We start from the raw sequence: 19,178 nt of genomic DNA, 5'->3' as shown, positions 1-19,178 counted from the left end.
ATGAGGCATGTGCAGTTTATTGCAAGTTTGAAAACTCAAGAATTGTTACAATACAAAATTAATTAAAATACAAAAGTTTGAGAACATATATATGTTGTTAAACAAAAAGAATAACAGGAAACATACCATCACAGAATATTTAACAAAGAGAACAAGACCATAAGGTTTGAGTAAATATGTACTTTCATCTTGAAAGTGTTAATGGGTGGAGAAAATACATCCATCTGATTTCATTAACTGAAAAACTTTTGCAGGGAAAAAGTATTTTCTTTTGATAACCAACTATTATATAACATATTTAAATAGTAAATAGGCACTGGCTGAAAATAGTATTATGAGCACTGATAGTGACAAGCTAATAATTAAAAAAAAGATTACTTGCATTGCTCAGTCAGATAGTTTGATAGACATAATATTACAGTAACATATATTTTAAAACAGATTTTCTGATGTTTTCATTCTGTCCTGGCTTGAAATGTTTCCATTTGCCCCTCTGATCAGTTAGGAGGCTTTCCATTCTCTGTTTTCATGTAATCCGGTATCTTTTTGCAAATGGAGTAATAGAAAGTTCTCATCTTCTCCTCCACTTTGACAAAGCCTGGCCGTTCTTCATGCCTGCAGAAGACAAGAGTCAGATATCATTCAGAAGTTATTCATATTTGCTTGAGTCCCTCATCCACACACAAGCAAACAGGCAAGACTAGTAGTTTATAATGTCAAGAGCTATGTTCCCACCCACCTATTTTTATGTGCATTTTGGGATATCATATAAAAAAAAACGCTGTATGGAAATACCAAGATGTGCATAAATTCTAAAAATATTTATAAAAAACGTATGCACTCAATTGAGACAGATAAAAAAAGTTACAGATAATACATATGCATAAACTACACATGAACTACCAAATAAATCCCTCAATGTGCAAAAATAATAAATAAATCACACGTGACTTTGCCTCAACAGTGGATGTAACTGGATAACAAGTCTAACAAGTGAATCAATTTCATTGCACAGCATCTCAAATGTTGGTTTGATCATTCTGAAATGCCTGAGCCAAAGTCTGTCATCAGAATAATTTAGCATAATGACCTGCCAGAAGTGTCTCACATGATTGCGTTCTCAAACACCAGGCATCCGAACGCAGGATAACATTAAAAGGGTATATTGCGTTTCATCTGCGCACTCTGAGACGCAAGTCACTAATGATGTAGAAAAACAGAGCCACGGTGGCTTCCCCCGATTGCGCACACGTTTTGTCACAACTTTGGATGGAAACATAGCTAATGTAAGAAACTTGATGGCATTAGATTATACTTACTTGTATGTCCAGCATTCTTTCATCAGTTCATACATGGTCTCAGGACATCCAGCAGGGCAATCCATACGGCTACCACTTTCAAGAAAACTCATTACTTCTGGGCCTTTCATTTTCTTCATGGGGAAAATAAATGGATGAAAAATCTCATGAACAACTCATTTAAGTTGGTTGTAAGTAATGTGACAGTGTAAATGTTTACCTTATAAGGCTTCCCTCCAAAGGAGAAGGCCTCCCACATCGTAATGCCAAAGCTCCAAACATCACTTTTGCTGGAAAACTTGTGAAAATGAATGCACTCTGGCGCATACCACTTCAGAGGCCATTTTCCACCTGTCCGGGCCTATACACATACAAAATCATACTCTGAATGACTATTCTTTTAACCTTGTACCTGCACCATCAATAGATAGCATCCGACTTGTTAGACATTATCCCCCGGTTTCACAGACAAGGCTTAAGTCTAGTCCCAGACTAAAATGCATGTTTTAACTGAAAACAACTTGCACTGACATATCTTAAAATATGTCAGGGCCATTGTTTTGTCTCAAGATGCACACCAGTAATGTTTTGTTCTAAGGCAAGCTACTTAAATGTCCTAATTGAAGGCCTAATCCTGGCTTAATCTAAATCCTGTCTGTGAAACCGGGCCTATATTGCTGTAATGAGCCACTGATGGTCATGTGACTAGTCATACAACAGGAATAAGGAACTGTTCCCATTGTTAGTATATTGACAGTACAATATAGAAGATTTACAAATGTATAGAAAAGATTAAATTTCTCCAAGACCACAATAAGTACCTAAAACAGTGTTTACAAAGTGCTATATAGAAACTATAATTAAAATGTAATTGTGTTTCTCCCGCAGAACATCTGAGAACAGCCCACCTTGTAATAGTTGTCATCTGCACCCAGTGCCTTCGAGAGGCCGAAGTCACTGATTTTGGCATATTGCTGGTTGACCAATAGTACATTACGTGCAGCCAGGTCTCTGTGCACAAAGTTCCTTCCTTCTAAATACTTCATCCCCATTGAGACCTGATGCATTAACATCACAATGTTTTCAGTAGTGATCGTGTCCCTGAAAGAAACAAAAAGAGTATCAGTGTAAATTGTTGTTATTGAGCAACTTGGGTATTTTCTGATTTAGTCAGAACAAGGTTTTAATTGATGACTTTCTGATTGGCTATTTGCTTCCATAATTCAGATTAGAGCTTTCACACTTTAACACAAAGTGAAGTGGATCAGGAATCACTAAATCACTTCTATCTCAGATAAATATATTTATTGCAAATATATATATATATATTTGAAATAAATTATATATTTGAAATAATATATATATTTAGACACACACACACACAAACACACACACACGTATATATATATACATATATATATATATATATACATATAATTGATATATAATAATATATGATTGTTATTTGCTTATATAATTCAGATTAGAGCTCTCCCACTTACTTTAACAATAAGCGGAGCACAAATCACTACTAAATCAATTCTATCACAGTTTTTTCAAATATGAAAATATAAATGAAATTATATAAAGAATACAACATACAATAATATATAATATAATACATATATATTAAGTATATATATATATATATATATTATGACATTTACATAATATAAAGTTGCATTTAAATGTCAAACTATAAATAAAAATATCAATATAAAAATAAAGGATTTTTTTATGATATTTATTATAGTTTATGGTCACTATTTATAAAAATCAAATATTCATACAGTATATTATATGTTTTAATACATAACAGACTCTATGTAGAAAACCATTTCTACATTCTTCGACTATATATTAATAACACACAACAGTGAACTCACTTCTTGCTAGAGAGAAACTTGTTGAGCGGGCCACCGGGGGCCATCTCCATCACCAACATGAGCGCTTCGGCCTCACAGAGTCCAATCATGCGCACGATGAACGGGTCACTCAGCTGATGCATAATATGGGCCTCTCGCATCATTTCATCTTTTACTGATTTTTCATTCTCGTTCTTCAACACTTTAATTGCCACATCAATCTGTTTGCTACACAGGAGAAGGAAACAACTTAGGTAAAATTTTATAAAAATGAAACTGTCACACATATGTATGCTTTTCACCCTTGGTACATACCTTTCCATTTTGAAGACACCTTTCTTGACACAGCCGAAGTTGCCCGAACCAAGCTCCACCTCGTCCACCATGAGCTTGTCTCTCTTGATGAACAGGGTCTTCTTCTTGCATTCATTTGGATCATCATAAGGACTGGTGAATGCATCATGGTCCATGGGCAAAGATGGACGTGGAAAATCGGATCCAAAAGGCACTGGGGAACATCACATCAGATGTTATTAGCATGCTGTCATAAATTTGCTTTAAACTAGATTACAGCAGTTCCACTAACTTCTAGTGGGTTTTTAGAAAACCTGCAGACAATTTTTTTTACTAACAAGGTGCTTTGTCCTACAACCGTTTTCAGTCACATAAACATCCTTATAGTAGTTGGAGTTCTTCAGTAACAACATGTTAGCAAATAAAAACTTTTTACGCGCACAACGGTTTAAAAATTCACATTTGAGGTATTATTGTGGGAATGTCTCTTTAGGTATTGTTAACACAGACCTTATTTTACTCATAAATGGAAAACCAGCATTCTAAAAAGTTAAAAACACAGACATTCCAGCGAAAACACATGGTTAATGCAAGCAGCTCTGTAGTAAATATTTTAGGCTGTATTAAGCCATTTATCCTTGTTGTTGCAAAACTATGTGGTCCAATTCCAAATGGTTTAGCAGTAATAGCCAAAAGATTATGGATTTATCACTAAGACAGCTCTGTGACTCTGAGACTTGGACTGTTTTTTGATATATATTTTGGCATATTTGTTGATTTCATCACTGCTGTTGGATTGTTTAAACTTTTATATTTTGTACCACTATAAACGTACCCATAGGGGGCGGTGTGTATCCATTACCTCTCTGTCTTCTCTGCAACACACAAACAGAAACCCAGAAACAATTAACCACATGCATTATATTATTAGATGTGTTCCAAAAATAGATGTGTTCTGTCAGCTATACTTACCGGAGCGTTTACAAGAGCTAAAAGTGAAAAAAAGAGAAAGAATCTTAGCTATTTTCACTCACGCATATTTCTTATAAAAAACTGATACCTGTTCATATGCATATGTCTAACAGTTTTGGGAGATATATGTTTTACATAAATCACAATGCTATGACGAATAAAAGTTCATACCTGCTGGTGCATTGTTTTGGTTGATACACGGTTCTCTCAGTACAGTCACAAGACCATCAGGCTTCATCTTTAAATATTCAACCAGCTGCCCTCCGGAGGAATATGATTATGAAAATAAAATAAAAACATCAATGACAACTACAATAATAAAATAATACAAAAAGGTTTATGGGGTTATGTGATTATGTAGGAATCTTTGTATATCAAAATTTTAACATGTTCATATATTAATTACTATTGTACTGTCCTTTGGATGTTTTAGTTATTTTCTTTCCGACCAGATTACAAATTAATATATTTTTATATTTAGAATTAATATATTTTATAAATTCAATTTTAAAAAAATATTTTTAAATCAACTCAAAATGCATTTCTATTTTTTGTGCAATACTTTATTAAATTAAATTAATCTTTAAGTTACATAAACATCTATATCAAAAGGCATTTTTAAAATGTTAATGGAACTAAATTAAAGCTGCAGTCCGCAGTTTTTCCTCTTTGTCGCCATCTCTGTTCGAAATCTGCAATTGCAGTTATTCGCGGAATGATCAATTTTACATGAGTTGTACTTCGACACGGCACAGCGCGGATGAACACAATGTTTGAGTTGAGTGTGCAGCTGTCAGTCGCCGCCGGTGTGGATACTGTCATTCAGAATCACAGATTATTCTTTTTGGAAGTATGACCAACATAATAATTTTCAACGGAAAATGTCATTTGATCAAGTAAGTAACATCCACTTTTGTTCTGGTTCTGACATTGCAGTAAATCGCGCTGATTAAATCTAAAAATCGCTTATCATATCACGCAAAACCGTGCAAATTATACTTTGTTCTCAAATTGTTAATGTTAACAACGTCAGCATTGCGTGACTACATGTAATGTTTTTCCGATATTTTCGCATGGGTCCGGGTGCAGTCTCTTTTTTTCTGTAAGTTAGCCACTCCGAAGTCCGAACGAAGTCTTTTGCATTTTACAACGGGTGAGTCTCCAGTTGTCACTGGTGATTGTTGTTTGAACGTTTCTGGATCCGCCATCAAATTGATAAGTTTAATTATATCAAGTGCTGTGAGAAAAGGCTATAAATCTCCACCTCCAACATCCTCACACGCAATATAGCTTATACTAGCCGAGACTCCTTCTTTATGTGTACAGATGTGTGTGTACAGATGTGACGTAATGACGCAAAGACATGCTCGAATCTCCTGTGGAAATCCACCAGTACCACTGGAATTAAAAACATTATTACAAGCTTACCACTTTGAATCGAGCAAAGGCAAGCCGATAGTTTTGAACACTGGCTGGTTATGTATTTTCTCAAATATGTATTTTGAATAATCTTTAACCCAAAAAAAGCTACGGACTGCAGCTTTAATTCAATTAGAAAATAGTTAAATGTAATTTTGTAAAAGCAGTTTCGTCTGGCGACATTGTGAGAGTATAGAAGACATTGTCTTCTAGAAGACATTGAGAGTATAGAAGAGTATTTGTTTTAAATGTATTATGAGATGACAGACTCTTTGATGGGTAAAGCATACCTGCCACACAGTGTCAAATTTAGTTCCTTCTGGCATTGCGTATTTCCCTGATTTGTCGTGTAAGATCTGATAATGGTATACAGTTTTTCCGTATGTCACTGACAGCGCATAGGTGCCAAATTCTTCTCTCTCTCGAACTCTAGAAAACAGATTTAGAAAATTAGAAATCACAGCCCAGCTAACAAAAACATATTCTAAGAATGTTTTGCTTACGTTTCCATAAGTGTTCCCTGCGCAATCAAAACGTCTAGTTTAAAAAAAAAAAAAAATGTAAAAGCTTTTTGTTCTGGGTTATATGACTGTTAAGGGAACATTCCATTTCATCCTTTTGCAAACACTATGGAAACTTTACTTTTGAATGTTCCCTGATCAAACGTTCTATTTATGTTACTGGAAGTTTAAATGTAATCATAACGTTGAGAGAACCTTGCCGGAGCGTTAGCCAAAGTTCTGCGAACGTTCCTAGCTGGGAGGTCACATATTTGCATTCCGATGTGCTTGCTGATTGGCCTAAATTATGTTACAGGACTAAATATGTGATCTTGACCAATCCTACTGTCTATCTTTCTGAGTTGAGCAGTTTATGCAGGCCATGATGCAGAGGACGCTTTTTGAGGCAATGTAGATGAGTAAATACAGCATTGTAAACATCCACACTGCATTGAATTTACTCATGACACCACTGAAGACCCAACTCTATCTTTGCTACAAACAATAATTACTGATCATCTGATTTGCCTCTAAAAACAGCCCATGTGTCATCGTGACCTTTCCACTCTAATGCTGCAGGAAAACTTTAGACTGTCACGTCTGATGAATCAAGCTCTTCACTTACAGGAACTTTCCATCCGGCTGAGAACCTGAGTACAGTAGTCTCTCACCCTCCTGCCGAGGGACCTTGCCATGGAACCAGGGCATTTTCTCATGCGCTGTGGTGGCAATCAGTTTTTCTAGCTGTGGGGCCTGGCTTATGATGGCTTGCTCCATGGCCTCCCCCTAAAAAAGGTAACATAAAATCATAAAAAAAGTTCAAAGTTAAAAATGGATAAAAAAAGGAGACCTCTTTTCATGTGCACGCAAGACAATTTCTGCAAGTGTCTCTGTGCAAATGTCACTTTAAGGACCCCATTATACGGTTAAAATTAAAATTAAAATTTTATAAAATAAAATAAAATAAAAATTAAACGCATGCTTATTTAAAGGATAATCAAAAATATGTGCAAATGTATTTCGGCCACAATGTGAAGCCGAGTAGCTGTTACGCGCCATTTTTAAGTTACAAGAATTTTAAGGTTTAGAGTCAATTATTCCACTTTTAACTATGATTAAAGGGATAGTTCGCTCAAAAAAAAAAAAAATTCTGTCATCATTTATTCACCCTCATGTAGTTCAGATATTTTGAGAAATAATTCAGTGTTTTTTGTCATTCTTCAAAATATCTTCTTTGTTCCGCAGCAAAGGAAACAGGTTTGGAATGACATGAGGGTAAATGATGACACAATTTTTATTTTTATAAACTATCCCTTAATTCATGTATAAGGCTGTATCGTTTGTGTGGATCAGAACATTTTTCAAATTTTTTATGTTTTCATTCTGTGTTGAACTACTTCCATATGACCCTGATTATGTATTTTGATAAAAGCATACAACACTGAAGAGAAAAAAGTGGTTAAGTGATATGTAACCATAATGTAGTCATTAAACCTATACTATTTCATAAGGGTGTAACAACATATCGTGTCACAATGTATCGCAATACAAAAATCCAACAATATGTATTGTGGATAGTGTGAGAAAAATGTCATGTTTACAGAGTTTTAGTGTCATTACTACATTAAACTACAATATTTGTGTGGGTCCTGATTATGCCAAATGTCTTATGTTACCAGTAAAAAATGGCCTACATTATTTAAACATATCAGTGAGTGCAAGCATATTCATCTAAAATAATTCTATATTTTCAGCTTCAGAATCATGAACATTTTTATTGTGGTGTCACCATTGTCCTGTGCTTTGGGTTACCAGCACCAAGTCCAAGCCCATTCATTTCACCCCAATGTAATACCAAATTTTCTTGGAGTATCGCAATAATATCGTATCGTGAGTTCAGTATCATGATATGTATCGAATCGTGACATGAGGGAGGGTATCGTTACACCTATCCTATTTCATAGTCGTGCAGTTACCAAATATTAATCAACACTTTGTGGGTCAACGAATCAGAATCAAACCTGTTTTGAAACCCTTACCTCCAGGTTCCAGGTGTGACGCACATATTCCCTGAGCATATTGTCCCTCAGGCTGTCAAAGACGCCCGTCTTGATTACTGTTTCGGCTGATCGCAGGCAGGGTTTCCTCAAGGTGCACACGAGCCCATCTGGGTCTTTGCTGTAGTACTCACAGAGCTCAGCAGGTCCACAGTGAGGCTTCCCACCCGCGATGCAATACGTGCCATTCAACTGTTTCTCTATGGAGTAATGGTAGAACTCAAGGTTCCAGACCAAGGACAGGACATAGCCACCCAAGCTGCGGAGACACTGGCGCAGGAGAAAGAGGCCATCTCCCATGCCAGCCAGTTTCAAGTGGTCCTCGGCCTCCGAGCGACTGATGCTGCCATAGAAGAACGGGAGGTCCGCGGCAGGGTCGGTCATGATGGAGACGACGAGGGGTCGAAGAGTCTCACTAGATCAGAAGCTGCGGAAAATGAAGTTTTGACAGAGAAAGACAGAGAGCGAGACAGATTGAAGCGGCTGATAAGTTCAACAAAATGGGGCAAACTGTTGTGAGCATGTGTTTTTGCTGATGTGGGATGTGGGAGGATGTTCCCCGTCTGAACGCATCTCTCCCTCTTTTCTCAGTTTCCCTCTTTTTATGACTTAAACATTGACATTTGCATATGACGGCCCTGTGTGATCAAATTATTGGTGTGTAGTGGAGCATATAGTTTATAAGACAAAGTAAAAGTTGGTGTGGTTGGTGTTTTAGTGTTGCTTTGCAACCGGCAAAGTCTCGCATTCGGATCGAATCACCACAACAGGAAACTCAGACATATCCTTCCCCACCCCCGCCAGCTCTTATACGACAACCCCCCACCCTGTGCAGGTGCTGATGCTTCAATGTTCCTAAGCTTGTCAACAGACACATGCTTTATTGAAACATCTCTGGAAGTGAAAGAAAATGAAGCAGCCGCTTAAAAAAATACCAAAAAGGCAAAAAGATGCAAATTTGGCACCAAGTGTCTATAATGGATTCTTTATGTAGTGATGAACATTTTCCAGTGGCTGAATGCTAATGCTGTGTAGGAGAGTAGGAGGTCAATAATGAAACATGTATGCATCATGTTTTCACCAGAAAGTCAAAACTGCACACACACAAAAAAATCCCAACTGCTTTTCTCTGCACCTCACACTTTAGATTCCATAATTTTATGCAAATTATCTCAAAATGTCTACCAGACAGAGTTTGAACATGCTCTGAGGTGGAATCACATGAAGTGACAACAAATGGAGGACCCTAGCTTTGATTTAAACCACAGCTTCCTGGACACAGAGCTGCCCACACTTACAGGGACTATAACAGTTAAAACACAGAGAAAGACCCTGCCGCAGCCACACACACACACACACACACACAGACCTTGTCTTAAACCACCACAGGCCACAGCAAAGACACTAGGGGACAGTGCACTGAGGAGACATGAGTCTCATGAGGCAATTTGATCCTTTTCCATTTTACACCTGGTGATGTAATGTAATTTTTGATGTTGCAAAAATTGCGCTATTATTATTTATTTTACCCCTGAATGTAGCACACCATGAAGTATGTATACAATATGATTAAAAAGTAAATTATAAGTTATTGATTAGCTGCTTCGTTGGATTGGATTTTTTAAAAATTATTGTAACTATAAACTACATAAAATTTAGTACACACACACACAAACATATATATATGTTAATATAAATTATATATATGTAAGAATTAAATATAAATGGTTTATGTAAGTACACAGTATGTATGTATGTATGTATGTATGTATATGTACACACGCACACACACGACACGTATATTATTATTTCAATATTTAGGCTCCAGCATCCCTGAATAGAGGATAAGCATATTGGAGATGGATGGGTGGATATTACTTGAATATTATATTAATAAATATGTATATATTTATAAATTATATATACATACATATAGATATTTCAAACTTATATTAACTATAAAATGTATATACATTTTAACTTTTAAATCTATATAAATTATATTTAAATTAAAACCATTTTAAAACACAAACATACACACACACACACACATATATATATATATATATATATATATATATACTGTAGATAATTTTGAGAAAGTAGGCTTAGGCCTATTAGTAAGCCTACTAGTCTGAATTTGTATTTTCAGCAGTCAAAGATTTAACTTCAAGATAGATTTGTCAATGTTCAGCGGAAAGTGTAATGGAACTTAATAATTTGTTTGTCTAAACATTATTTTCCGGTGTGAAAAGTGGGTGACAATACTGCGGCTGAACCTCATCGAAAAATCTTCTCTTCCGTAATGCGTGAATTTTTTCATTGCGAACAAAATGTCTCACAGATGCATTTAGAAACAAGCAAACATCTGAGATGGGTGTTCGCTGTTAATCTATAAAAGGAGCTTTGAAAATGAGCGTCTTTGAAAACTATTCAAGACAGAAATAAGATCAAGGTGTTGAGGCATACGTTCATTTTTAAGGTTGTTTAGAAGTACATGAAGAATTTAAAGATGAATTTAAAGCTAAGAAAACTAAGTTGTAACAGCTCTTTTGATTGAGTTCAATAAAATGCCCTAACAATGGTTTCATCGCATTTACAGATTTTCCATGTTCTGAACGCAAGAATTTGAACTATGTTGCTTAATGACACCCAAAATATTCACAATGTTTATGTCCATAAACCCAAAGTCAACTGCCTTGAATGGAAACTACTTTATTCAAAAAGGCCAAGCAGCCTACAATGGAAAATAAAACTTTCTTTTTCCTATACGTAAAAGGCTTTTTGACCCCTGCCCTGTTCAAGACTGCTCACTTTGGGTTTTTTTTTATTACACTTTTTCTTGTCCAACTTTGCATGATTTTGTGCCCATATTTAGATGGTCTCGCAGGACCACAATATCATGGGCATTTGGGCAGTGAAACAGTCTGGATTCTTGCCACCAAACTTGCAGCAGTGAAACCTTTGTGATTCAGTGCTCCACATAGTGTGTATAAAGTTTTATGGTAAAATAATGAAGTCTGGTAAACATTAGTTTCAAACAAGCTGAATTAAAAGAAGTGTTACCTGTTTTGCTGTGAGTTTTTTTGCGTCTTTGGCACCATTTTCCTGTTATCTCTGTAAAGCTGCTTTGAAACAATCTGCGCTATATAAATAAATGTGACTTTTGTGCTATGACGCAAGTTGTGCAAAATAATTCAAATAATGGGACAATGTGTTACTAATATCTAATTGTCAAAACCTAACACACATATATATTCATGTATATATATATATATATAGTATATATATATATATTCATGTATATATATATATATATAGTATATATATATATATTCATGTATATATATACACACAATCTTTTAAATTCATTTTATGTTTAATGATGGTCTGTTCTTGGAAATTGCAATTGTACATTTGGTTAAAACCAGTTAACATCATCTGGGGTGAAAATTTGCAGATCTTTTGCACCTGTTCAGCAGCTCAACAACTATTGTATCTTCGTCTCTGAAGCCACAGATGAATTCTCTGCTACTTTGCAGTGCAAGTGATGCAATTTTATGTTTCCAGATTGACATATTACCCTTCTGGCTAAACTTCATGTAATTTGTTAAGAATTCACGTAATGAATATTGAATTTAGCAAAAACTGACCAGATGCAAATCATATTTCCAAATGGATAAAAAACTGCATCCATGCTGGCATTCAAAAACTCAAAAAATTGCATTACACTATTTATAATAATAATTCTACCCTGTATTTTAAAAACACAAACGTTAGCAGTGCTTTATCATAAAAAAAAACTATATTTAAAAAATAGCTGTAGACTGCACAGCTTAAAGACAAGGTTTTGAAAAGTGCACACTAGACTTTTCCGTGTTAAGAACATGCTTTACAACACGCCACATCTGCTCAGACAGCTCTCAAAAGTGTTGCTTAACATGCATACATATGTGCCAGCAAGATGTTACAAATTAAGCTGATATCTACAATCTTAATTTAATGCAATAGTTATATGTCTGTACGGTATTTGACCTCTGCCGAACATTCGTTTGCTAACATCTCTCCTCATTTGCACATTTTACATGTCTGACATTTTGATCGACCTTGAAAGGTTGTGAATTTGCCTCGGGATAAGATAAGAACAGACGGTCTCTGGCAGACAGAGCCAAAAAAAGACAGAATAATCTTATTAAACACTCACCGTGGCCTGTAGCTGAAATCCAGGAAGAGAGGGATAGAAAGAAAAGAGAGAGAAGAGAGAGAGAGAGAGAGAGAGAGAGAGAGAGAGAGAGAGAGAGAGAGAGAGAGAGAGAGAGAGAGAGAGAGAGAGAGAGAGAGAGAGAGAGAGAGAGGAGACACGGCACGGATGAATTGGTGAAGGAGTTATAACAAATGTATTTAGTCTGCCGAAATGATGAAGTTCTCTGATCTGGCTTGTACGCTAGATGGTTCTATGCTTGCCAAGTTTTAGTGTGTGTGTGAGCTTGAGAGAAACCGTGTGCGTTTATGTGTCTGTGTGTTTCTGTGAACACAGGTGAACTGTGTGGGCTGCTCGAATCACTCAAATTTGTATTCCCTTCAGGCTTCTTAGAAACTTACTTTCTCACCCAAGTCTTGGGATGCGACCGCTGAATGCTAAGAAAAGCTCTGCTGCAAACTAATGCCTAAAACAAGAATTTGGTTCATTTATTTTGCATTCAGTTGGTTTAGGGACCCATTAAGGCATTTGAGACATTTATTTGGAGCAATGCACAGTGAAAACTCTCTTGAACAAATATCATTACATGATTTTATTATCGCACACATAAAAAGAATATAATAAATCTCGAAACTGGACGGACAACATCAAAGCCAGAATCAGAAGATAATTTAATCCTCATGTTCTGTTGAGTCTGTTTTTACTATATTTATGTTTGGGTTCTCCAATGTTCAGAGTGTAAAAAATAAATGTTAACATTTCTTACATCTGTTTCTTTTTGGGGTCAGTTGGACCACAGCAAAAACATAATTACAATAAAACAAATCAGACAACTGACATGCTATAGGCTACATTACTACAATCAGAAAATCTTACCATGTGAAAATGCATTGTCTTTATTGATGTATTTTACCTAGAGTCTTGAAGACAACAAGGAGAACCCTTTTTAGTTTTTTAGTAAATTAAAATTGTTTTAATCAGTTTTCACAAGATTTCAAATAAGTCGTTAAGTATCAACCTGACAGTTTCTTTTAGATTAAAAAAGCCTTGGGGTCTCCTAGATCCAAACCTGAACAGAATATATTTTATTTCACGACTGCTCTTCAGGGTAATCACGTTTTCCTCTGAGTAGGCTACATGACTGTTGACGAAAGTGCATCTGGCATCCGGCTCTGTTTTGGAGAGGAAGGGGGGAAGGGGTGTATACGATATCCAACAGGTGATCGAGTCGAGGCGGCCTCCTCTGAACACGAGCTCATCAAAGCGAATATAACAGTGCGACTCACAGAGCGCGATTGTTCTTTTGTGATGGCTCCTCCCAGCGTTCAGCGTCTGTCTTCCTGCAAATGAACGCGGTTGCATTGGGAAGTCTGATTCATTATAAAGAATCGATTCGTTCGGACGGTTCATTTTAGAAATTGTTCAAAAAGATTTGAATGGTTCCCAGAAGTCCCCGCGCGGCGTTTTACGTTTGTTCTACTACGGTTCTGTTAATTAACACCATCAGTTCAACAAGAAAGTATATAGATCACATTCCGCCTCCGATAAACTATGTCTAATTTATAAATATAAGGATTTATAGAACAAAAAATGTTGAGGTAAGAAAGTATTTCACGTTTGAATCCTAATTCGATTAGCGACCGTAGGCCTACTGGTGAAAAGGCTATTAAAAAATAAATATGAATAGGCCTATTAATAGAACTGCTGCATCATCTGATTCTGAATCGGCAGGTTCTATATTGTTTTGGATCGGACAGCCACATAGCCACACAAGTTTGTATGCAAATGGACTTTTTTTTTTTTTTTTTTTTTTTATAGAATATTGCAGTGTTTATTATAAATTATGTCATGCCGACTTTAGTAAACACTCGGCCTACTAGGCCCCTCTTTATACAACCTCCAAGTAGAGATGTGGTTGTTCCAGCTTTATTTTTTACCCGTCAAGCAGAAGCAAATCAAGCTCGTCATCTTTCAGAAGCTTTAGAATTCTTCCAGGCGAATTGGAACTCCCTCCAGCGATGAAAAGCATGTTCACTAGTCTTTATTTCCCTCTGCCTTCCTTTGTTGAACCGTTGTTGACAAATGAAAAGTAAAGCGCGTTTCGCAGTTCGCGGCTTCCAAACTGAAACCCGCTTCAAGTTCAGCGTCTACTGCCCGCGCAAAATTATTTGACAGGCACGTAACTTGTATCTAAAACGTTTATTGTTTTTATTGAAAATGTTCCAAATGAAATGGGTCTGGGGTGAAGAATAATCGGTGTGTTGAAGTAGGCTAAATGTGGTTATTATTTACATTCCTTAAAAGTCGCTTGCTTGCAGCACTTTTAATGTCCTATTTATAGGCTAATTGTTTCCAATTTTGTTGTTTGTTTTCAGTTTAAGTCCACCCTTTATCGTTTTTATTTAAAATGTTCAAAATAAAATAGTGTGTGGGGGTAATGAAGGATAATAATAATTATGTTGAAGTTGGTTAGCCTAAGTTCAGGAAGTTTTAGACACAGCGGTCTCTCCAACGGCGTGTGAATCGGCTCGATCGAGTCACTAAAAAAGAACCTGTTCAAACGAACGATTCGTTCGCGATTCGGACATCACCAACGCGCAGTCCGAACTCAGTTCCTCTCGTCAGCGTTAAGACTGAAGGAGCAGAGAAACCACGCAGCATTAGAGCACAGTCCACCGGCTCATCTCAGTATGTGGCAGAGAACTACCCGGTGTTGAAGGAGGACGACAGACCAGACGGAGGTCGGTAAATCTCAGGGTCACCCAATTGTCCGTTCCTGCTCAACTAAACGGTAAGGTCGTTGTCAAATTTGTACTTTTATTATGGAAAAATGTGCTAATGAATACATTGTATCCGTGCATGGTTACCATTCTTATTTGAACGCAAAACTTTTATGGACACATATGCATGTCTATTCTGCTGTCAATTTGTAACAGTTGCAGTGAAACTAAAATGATGGAGGCAGCAGTGCTGTCAGACCTGCTGGTGATCACTCTAGCAGAAAGCAGAAATATCTCTCTTTGTCTGTGGGGTGCAGAGTCGAAGGGGAAGGCGTCCAGTTCCTTAAGCGATTTAATAAATTATCTGCTCTTGTAATATTTCCATTAATGCCTGATTACAGCTGCTATCAAATGGAATGACTGGTAGACAAAAATGAAAAATCACAGATCAACAGTCTCCCTCATAAAAAGATATAGTCATTATATAAGCAATACTGCACCATTTGGCTTATTCGAGACATGGACGTTTGAAAGTTGGATAAATGATGTAGTTTGAATGTGTAAGTTGGCAACAAGGACGCCTAGGAGACCTGCTCCCTGTCAGGTAGTGCAGTGGTTCCCAACTCTGTTCCTGGAGGCCCCCCAATAATACAATTTTTGGATGTCTCCCTAATCAAACGCACCTGATTCAACTCATCAGTTTGTTAGTAGAGGCTCCAAAAGTTGAAATGGGTGTGTCAGATGACACATCCAAAATGTATACTATTGGGGGGGCTCCAGGAACAGGTTTGGGAAGAGCGAGCGCTTCTCCTGGCACGACTCCACGCCTGTCTGTCCGTATCTACATTTGGCAGAGAGAGCTTGGTTAGCTTGGGGTATAGCCGCTGAAGTCTAATATTTCGACTTTGATATCAGACATAGCCTTATGTTTGTCATTTAGGATTGTTACTAGCAGAGCATCTTGATTTGCATATAACTTTTTATCCAAAGTAACTTCAAGAACTGATCCAGCCAGGGTTCCCACGCTCATGGAAAAATCAGAAAATATCAGAAAAAAAAAAAAAAAAAACATGTTTCCAGGACTTGAAAAGGCATTGAAATGTTTTAGTCAATAGAAATATTTCAGCTATATTTCATTGGTTTGAAATTTCTCTTTTGAGTGATCGTTTTTGAAGAGGCTTAATCATGAACAACTGGAAAAGTTATGGAAAATCATGGAAATACATTGGTCTAAAGGTTAGAACCTGATGTTTCTCCAGGAGATGAAAAAGAATTTGGTTAAATCTTTGGTTATCAGCTCAGATCCACTAGTCCAGGGTTGTTGTTTTATTTTTTATTTTTTTATGGAAAATGAATTGGGTAAAATAAATAATTAAAAACAGATTTAAATTAACATACAATATGTTAATAATTAATGCAAACAACAGTACTATAGGAAGCTAATAGAAATTAAATAAATTCAAAATAGTAATATTTATAACAGTAATATAATATTTATAACATTAATAGTAGTTTTTCACAGTATAAGTTGTCTTTAAACAAGAAAGTGTGTCTTTATACATGAAAATATACAGTATGCCTTTTAAATTTTAGTATGAGGGTCCCTTGAATGAGCATATTTGAGGATCTGTGGCATCTAAAAGACGGAAACCCGTACACTAGACTACCACCCTCTGCTGGTGAACATCATGAACATCATTAGAAAACTGAAGAGGCTCATTGTTTAATAGATAATTTCTGTCATAAACAATCTATTTTTCTTTAAAAAAATACAACAAAGTGTTTATAGAGTTGGTGTGGTAAAATCATGGCTGGTTCAGGAGTGTGTGGTTTTGCAAGCTGACTAAAATGTTCATGCTCCACAGCCGGCCATGAATGGCTCTCACATTATGGTCTCCGTTGATGGATTCAGAGTTCATTACCGGTTGTTACATAAGTCACTTCTGCTGACAGTGCATCAGTGATCATGATCTTAATTCCCTTGTTTGTGCTTTGTTTATTTTAAAGAGCCAGCGGAAAACGAATTGAGAAGTGTGATGCACCAAGTTTTTGTTTTTTTGGGGTCTTTCCCAGTTTGAACCCTCTGGTTTGTGTAAATCAAGTCTTGTTGTTAGTGGGTAAGACAGTGTTTGTGGAGACCAGTGGTCTGCTGCTCTTTCATATCGTTACAGTGCAGTGTCGAGCTTAAGTGAGGAGACTTACTGCTTGCATGTCATCCAAATGGAGATGAAGAGAGACTGCCTAGTTTCCAGAGAGGATTGAGACCAAAGATTTCTCCATTGCAGAGAGTGCTTTACATTCAGTCTGTCATGTGGGTTTAATTATCAGAGTCTTACTCGTGCCTGATGGCTCCCCGTCTCCGCCGGTGTAGTCTGACAGCACAATATGCTTCTTGCAGTCTCATTTTGTACCTCGTGTCTGCACTAACAGATTACAAGACCCTTACTGAAATTTCGTGTCACATTTAGTATATGTTGACACGCCAACTGTAGCCCGCAGATGATGCTTGTTCTTGATTTGCCCCCAAGAGCAGTCAATTATGGAGTTCAACTCCTTTAAGGCCACAGCTGAATTTTTTGGAGGAGATGTTGCTCTACAAGATCATATCTTCCTGTGGCCTCTGTGGCTTGAGCTCCCTTTTCTGCTTGTGGGCTGCGTTTTTATCACAAAATAGACTGCAGATGGACGAGTGAATCATTCGCTGGAAAAGTTGAATTATTTCTCTCTTTACTGTTATACTGTTTTTTTTCTGTTATATTGTTTTTTAATTACAACTTGTTGGGACTAAGTATGGAAGCTTGTTTCCGCCACAGAATGAAACATAACAAGTATAAAAAGGTAATTGTGACTTTTTATCTCACAATTGCGAGTTTACATCTCACAATTCTGACTTTATTTCTCAGAATTGCGTGATATAAAATCGCAATTGCGTGTTATAAAGTCAGAATTGCGAGATATAAAGTCAGAATTGCGTGATATAAAATCGCAGTTGCGTGTTATAAAGTCAGAATTGCGAGATATAAAGTCAGAATTGCGAGATATAAAGTCAGAATTGCGTGATATAAAATCGCAGTTGCGTGTTATAAAGTCAGTATTGCGAGATATAAAGTCAGAATTGATTGATATAAAATCGCAATTGCGTGTTATAAAGTCAGAATTGCGAGATATAAAGTCAGAATTGCGTGATATAAAATCGCAGTTGCGTGTTATAAAGTCAGAATTGCGAGATATAAAGTCAGAATTGCGAGATATAAAGTCAGAATTGCGAGATATAAAGTCAGAATTGCGAGATATAAAGTCAGAATTGCGAGATATAAAGTCAGAATTGCGAGATATAAAGTCAGAATTGCGAGATATAAAGTCAGAATTGCGAGATATAAAGTCAGAATTGCGAGATATAAAGTCAGAATTGCGAGATATAAAGTCAGAATTGCGAGATATAAAGTCAGAATTGCGAGATATAAAGTCAGAATTGCGAGATATAAAGTCAGAATTGCGAGATATAAAGTCAGAATTGCGAGATATAAAGTCAGAATTGCGAGATATAAAGTCAGAATTGCGAGATATAAAGTCAGAATTGCGAGATATAAAGTCAGAATTGCGAGATATAAAGTCAGAATTGCGAGATATAAAGTCAGAATTGCGAGATATAAAGTCAGAATTGCGAGATATAAAGTCGCAATTCTGTCTTTTTTCTCGCAATTGCGACTTTGTTTCTCAGAATTGCGACTTTATATCTCGCAATTGCGACTTTATTTCTCACAATTCTGACTTCATATCTCGCAATTGTGAGATAAAAAGTCGCAATCAGGGCTCCAGACTAACTTTTTTTACTAGGAGCGCTGTTGCCCC

The 19,178-nt window shown here is 36.4% G+C and overlaps 1 protein-coding gene across 1 annotated transcript; it reads right to left on the bottom strand.

Moving 5' to 3' along the window:
• Position 1: 1 nt before the first annotated feature.
• On the bottom strand, positions 2 to 12,653 carry LOC130086173 (tyrosine-protein kinase ZAP-70). Its single transcript, XM_056252361.1, has 13 exons — positions 12,610 to 12,653; positions 8,388 to 8,832; positions 6,974 to 7,134; positions 6,139 to 6,277; positions 4,601 to 4,685; positions 4,430 to 4,446; positions 4,293 to 4,332; positions 3,479 to 3,671; positions 3,185 to 3,391; positions 2,207 to 2,399; positions 1,519 to 1,659; positions 1,320 to 1,432; positions 2 to 615 (listed from the first exon to the last, which is right to left on the bottom strand). Exons 2-13 carry the CDS (start codon positions 8,787 to 8,789, stop codon positions 498 to 500), a joined length of 1,809 nt encoding a protein of 602 aa, XP_056108336.1. The 5' UTR covers positions 8,790 to 8,832; positions 12,610 to 12,653; the 3' UTR covers positions 2 to 497.
• Positions 12,654 to 19,178: the final 6,525 nt, after the last annotated feature.

The sequence above is a fragment of the Rhinichthys klamathensis genome, unplaced genomic scaffold (assembly GCF_029890125.1).
Source record: "Rhinichthys klamathensis goyatoka isolate OS25496 unplaced genomic scaffold, OSU_Roscu_1.1 h1tg000094l_1, whole genome shotgun sequence".
NCBI classification, from domain to species: Eukaryota; Metazoa; Chordata; class Actinopteri; order Cypriniformes; family Leuciscidae; genus Rhinichthys; species Rhinichthys klamathensis.
Note: the sequence above shows the minus strand (reverse complement) of the source record. Positions and strands in the feature narration are given on the sequence as shown.